Source organism: Chiloscyllium punctatum, chromosome 32 (assembly GCF_047496795.1).
Source record: "Chiloscyllium punctatum isolate Juve2018m chromosome 32, sChiPun1.3, whole genome shotgun sequence".
Lineage (NCBI taxonomy): Eukaryota > Metazoa > Chordata > Chondrichthyes > Orectolobiformes > Hemiscylliidae > Chiloscyllium > Chiloscyllium punctatum.
The window spans coordinates 48,191,894-48,197,893 of NC_092770.1; the positions used below are offsets into that span (position 1 = coordinate 48,191,894).

The window sequence follows — 6,000 nt, forward strand, 5'->3', positions numbered from 1 at the left end:
CAGGGCACCACTGTTAAGGATTGCTGCAGAGGTGTTGTTACCAATTCTCACTGATTGCGGTTAATGAGCCAGGAAGTCAAGCCAATTGCAGAGGGCAGAGCAAAGACTGAGTTTGAAGATTAGCTTGGTTGGAATTATGGCATTGAAGGTGGAGCTGTAGACAAGTAGGAGCCTGACGTAGCTATTGTTATCCAAATGTTCCAGGAATGAGCGTACGACCAGGGAGGTGCTGTGGATCTGCTGCAATGGTAGACGAATTGCAAGGACCAAAGGCAGACTGGGAGGTGAGAGTTCATATAAGCAGTGACTAACTTCCTGAAGCACTTCATAATTATGGGGATCAGTCACCAGAAGGTACCCATGAGGCATGCTGCATGAATTTATTTTGGCACCAGGACGATGGCAGTCTTCTTGAAGCAGGTGGGGATTTCAGATCATATTAAGCAGTGTTTAAAGATGTCAGCAAATACTCCCACCAACTAGTGCCCATAGGAGTGCAGGACAGGGGACTCCTCCCAGATCAGTCACTTTGCATGGGTTCACTCTCAAAAGCAGATCCGATGCCTGCAGTGGTGACAGACAATAAGTGCATCTGAGGCTACTGGGGCAGGTTACAGCGTTTCACTGATCTTCTGTTCAAAACGAGCATAAAGTGCATTGGACGCATTAGGGAGGGAAGTATTTATGTCCGCTATTCTGTTCAGCTTTACTTTGTAAGGACTGCCTCTCATGCCAGTTCATCTTTCCGTGGATAAGGGGTCCAAAACTATTCTTAGCATTCCAGCTAAAACGTCCCTTTTATACTCCATCCCGTTAAAAGTAAAGTCAAAATTCCATTTGCTTTCCCTATTACCCACTTGTGTTTACTCACTGAGCTCTTCATAATTTATGCACAAGGACTCCCAAATCCCTATTTTGTAGCTTTCTGTAGTCTTTCTCCCCTTAAGTAATATCCAGTTCCTCTATTCTTTCTGCCAAATAGAAGAACCTTATTTTCCCACATTTGCCAAGTTTGAGCCTACTCACTTCACCTGTTGATATCCTTCTGCAGACTATCACCCTCACCACTTGCTGTCCCACTAACTTTTGTATCATTCACAAATCTAGCTATAGTACTACGTTCACTTTTCTCAAAGTCATTAAATATATATTGTAAATAATTGAGGTCCCAGCACAGATCCCTACGGCATTCTACAGGCTACCACCTAAAAACACTCCTCCTAGCTGATGATGCAAAGCTAGGTGACTGGTGTGTTTTTTTTTAAATTAGGGGGGGCACAAACATAGAGGCAAAGTGGATATAGACTGATATGGCGAGTAACCATTAAAGTGGCAGATGGAGTATAATGTAGAGAAGCGTCAGATTATTTGCCTTAGTTTTAATCATATATCAATAGAATTTATTTTTTTTTAAAGTTTGAAACTTTAAAGTGTTATGTCCAAAGCCACAAGAACCAAAATTAACATGCAAGTGCAGCATGTCCCCTTCATATAAAAGGTACTGGAGTGCAGGAACAAAGTCACTTCTAAAACTACAGGATTTTGTTGAGATATCTGGAGTACTATATGTATATTTGGTCGCTATACTGTCATAAAATTCACTGAACGCGGTCCAGCGAAGGTTCACTACTCTGGTCACTAGGATGATAGCATTGTTTTATAACAAAAGGCTGAATAAATTGGACTCCAATCCACATTCCCCCTGCTATGCGAAGTCAGTGCCACCTTAGCAGGAGCCATACCAAAGAACAAGAACTGCAACTGTTCATGGACATCAGCAGTGGCAATTCCCTGGGCCACACTGAGGTGGAGCTCTTTGCTGACATGGTTCCAAAAAACTGCTGAAAATTTCTCTGCACTGGAGAAGGGGTTTGGTGACAAGAACTCAATATACCACAATCAGTCCCCAATTCATGAGCTTTACAAACCATGATGGCACTGGTGGGAAGTCCATCCCTGGTGTGAAGTTTGCTGATGAGAATTTCCAATTCAAGCAAACAGGACCTGGTATCCTGTCTATGGCCAATGCCTTGCCAAATACAAATAGACACCATTACTTTATATGTACAGTTAAAACTGCGTGTTTAGATGGAAAGTATATTGTATTCAGCAAAGATAAAAAGGGCTACGTTACCGTGCAGAGGATGGCAAAATTCACAATACAGTTTGCATTGTTAAATGTGGACAATGCAAATAAAATTTGGACAGTTTAAAACTTGATTACTTGAAATTCTACAAAACAAAGGCCTATATTATCTGGAATTTAGAAAAATAAGTAACACTCTCAATGAGACAAACTAGATTATAAAAAAGTCTAACAGGATAAATGCTCAGATTGTTTCAGTTGGATAATTTAAAACACTGGGGCAGAGTCTGATCCGATCAAGTCACCAATCATTTAGGACTGAGATAAAGATAAGTTACAAAGGGTTGCGAATCTATAGAAGGTTTCCACCTCAGTTGTAGATCTCCCATGCTGACTATATTTAAGGCTGGGATCAATTGGCAGGCTCTACGCAGAGGGTGTTACCTCTCAACTACCAGTAAAGTAACAATTTCTCACACAAATGTATGAGCTGGAAGACATTCAGCTCTTAAGAGCCTGCTCTGCCACAGGATCACGGCTGACCCAACTGTGACCTCACTTCACATCCCCACTATCTGCTGCTAATCAAAGCTTCCTTTTTAGTCAAGAACCTATCAACATCCATCTTAGAAATATGTAATAACCATAGCTCCATTGCTCCCTGGGAAAAGTTCAAAGGCTCAAAGCTCAAAAAATTTCTCCTCATTTCAGTCTCAAAACAGAAGATTTTTTTCACCCCAAAACTGTTTCCTACATTTATATTTTAAGAGTACCAACTTGGTCACCTGGTGTGAATGAAGTTATATGTCCAGTCTTGCCAGGTTCTTCCAAAAGGTTTTGGCCTTCCTCAAATGTTCCTCTTAAATAAGAATCAAAAGTTTGCAGGTGCAAGTGTCACTCCAGAGATGACCACAATCCCCAGTGACACCTCTGCAGTGCTGCAAATTGGGAGGGATCATCTTTTGAACAAGGCATCAAACAGAGGCTTTCTGGTACAAGGTGATTGTAAAACATCACATGCCACCACTTGCATTCGAAAATGAGATTTCTCTCCAGTGTTCTGGTAAATATTTTTCTTTCGACATTACTAAAACAAATCATCTGGCCTTTACATTATCACATATCTTTAAACACAAAAAAGGAACCTTTTTTGCCGTTATACATGTATTAAATTAAAATTTAACTTACTCAGAAACACAAATATACATAAATTCTATGGCATGGTTTATCAAAAAACGTTTCACAGCTGAAACAATACAATCAAGTATCCAATGAAGGAGAAAGTGGGGGCACGCATGGCAAGGTGTTGGGGGCAGGGAAATGATGCTGTTCAGCATTCATCGTCAAAGGTATCAATATTGAAGACCCATACCAAATCAGACCAAGTTGGAAAGAAAAATCAAGCAGCAGGTTTTAATGGAACACAAGTTGTCAGTGCCTTCAGAAGTAAACCCTCTTTAAAACTGAAAAAAAAGTTTCATATTTTTGAATTATGCTTCTATTTAGCAAGTGTTATGAATTAAATTGCCACCTTTTAGGTTTAAAGTCTGCCCTTCACATCACTTCTTTCCGAATCACAGAATTGATATGGTGCAGGAAGAGGCCACTCAGCTCATATCAAACTATCCTTTGGTAGTTAAATTCCTTTGTAAGGCAGACACTAATGCAACAAGGATTTAAATGAAGTGGTCAATTTTCCAAATGAACACAAACATACCTACAACAAAAGTAGGCAACTTACCTGTAATTCACACCAAGCTACTTCCACTGTCGTTTCTGTGTCTAGACCTTTATAGACGGTTTTGAAAGATCCTCTCCCAATTTCGATATCAAACTTCAAAAACCTCCCATCAGGAGAGGTTGCCACAGCCTTGGTCTCTATTTCTTCATTATCTTCCTGCGCCTTCCTCTCTTGACTTTTTGCCTCTTCCGCTTCTTTGCTCTCCGAATTGTCATCATCGTTAACTTTCAACTCTGTTTCCTCTTTAATTGGAACAGTCTTTTGCTTTTTTCTGTCTTTGCCACTACTGGTCGTGGTCCCCGCGTGGTTGCAAACATCGGCATCGGGCGAACGGACGGTGGCCCTAGGTCGTTCATCCCCAATTCCAGCGACTGTGCTTCCGTCTTTCGTATTGCCATCAATGCACTTTTCACATTTTTCTCCGGCAAATACAGGAATTGCCACAGTGACAGAATCAACTGTCGTTGCTTGTACTGGAGGTTGCGCTTCGTTATTATTAGTAATACTGCTTATTAATGTAGCTGCATTATCCGATTCGGGTGGCGAAACGATAATGCATGTCTTACTGGGCAGATGATCCAACGCTGTAACGTTAGAATCACAGATTACACTCCTCCTGATAAAACGTTGGTGCTCTGCTTTGCTGTCCTTATCCATAGTATGTCGCCGCCTCCTGAGAGCCTTAAACTCTTCTTTTTTCCTTAAACTTACTCCAAAACGCTCCCCTATCGTCGTATCCGAACTGGAATTGGTACCATTTTTAGGGGGGCGCAGTAAAGACCCAACATTGTCTGCGTTTTCCGACATTGCTACAAAAAATTCAATTCTCAAAAGGCTTCAAATAAAAAGGTTATTCTCCAAACAAGATGTCAACGCGTAGCACACAGCCAGTCGAATGTTTGAAATGGAAAAAAAAGTACCAAGTACGCGTAGAGACAAATGCAAACCGATTTTCTTTAAAGGAGTCAAAATAAATCCATGCTATGTTTGTGCAAAGGGTCGGGTCCATGGAACTGAAGCGTTCCGGTACGAAAAGTGAGATACGCAATATTGTCCAACTCAATCAGTTGCAACGCAGCGACATAAACATGGACCATCTGATGTGATCCATCCATCCTTAATTAAAAACTTCGAACAATTTTCATCCAGTCTTCACTTCTCAAAAGGGACGATAAAGAAATTTAAAATGAAAACGAAAATCAAACCGATATAAACAAGGCCAAAATAGTTCCTTGTTCCTGAATGAGCTCCAAAAATAATATACTTAAAAACGGCCAGAACAAAAAAAAAGGACAATCAACGCAACAATCCCTTTCAGCGATGCTGCTAGTTTCTGTTCTCTCAACAGAACAATTCCACTGTTATGGAAATACGTCGTTTTTTTTAAGCACAGATAATATACAACGCCACGACTGTCCCGCCGATGCCATAAGGTTCTGCTCTTCCAAGCTTTCAAAATGGATGCGATGCCTATGGTTTAAAAAAAGTCAGCAAAATTCAAATAAGCAACTGAAGTCCAGGCTGCCAGATGGACTAGGCCAGGATGCTGCAACAATAGAAAACCCCAGGGTAAGGTCGAACTGCCGGGGGAGAGGCTCACTGCAGAGCTATCCATATACGTAACATCCCGGCTTCTTCCTTTTACACTGGAATCGAGTTTTCAAGTAAAAAATATCTCTAACGGGTTTCCTTTACAAACAACGATCGTGGATGCAAGCCCGAGCCCCCCACGCAGAAAAGGCGAGTGGGGGGAGGGGGGCAAAGCGAGTAAATCAAGCGAATCTCTCAGCTCGAAAATAGACACGTTCCTCCTCCCAACTGTAAATGGCGGACACACTGCCTTTCGCTCACTTACTGGCACTTACCAAGAAGCTAAGCGCTCGAGCTCAAGGTAACCCATTCACATGCGCAACATCTACCGCACAGCCAGTTGGGAAGCGTAGTTTTTCCTTTACAATTAATGGCGTTGGCGTGCCACACGATTTGAAACACGCAGAAAAAAAGAACTACAATTCCCATCGTGCTACGAGAACATTTCGGTTGGTTGGCGTTTATTTACTCCACCCACTTCGCGTCACGGCGGGCACGTTAGGCTGAGCACGTGATATGGACAATAGGAGGACGGAAAAGTCCGGGGTACCCAGGGAGGCGATGGGGATGGTTTTGGATGGTT

The 6,000-nt window shown here is 41.8% G+C and overlaps 1 protein-coding gene across 8 annotated transcripts in view; it reads right to left on the bottom strand.

The window, feature by feature from the left end:
* LOC140458145 (serine/threonine-protein kinase WNK1-like) overlaps positions 1–5,697 on the bottom strand; it is a 157,853-nt gene extending 152,156 nt beyond the window's left edge. For 5 of the 8 annotated variants that reach the window (XM_072552294.1, XM_072552292.1, XM_072552293.1 and 2 more), the window contains exon 1: positions 3,828–5,695. In XM_072552294.1, the coding sequence (XP_072408395.1) occupies positions 3,828–4,634 (807 nt within the window). In that variant the 5' untranslated portion in view covers positions 4,635–5,695. Of the gene's footprint in view, positions 1–3,827 lie in introns of all 8 variants that reach the window. The other 3 variants (XM_072552296.1, XM_072552297.1, XM_072552289.1) reach the window with 2 other exon arrangements.
* Between the last annotated feature and the right edge of the window lie 303 nt (positions 5,698–6,000).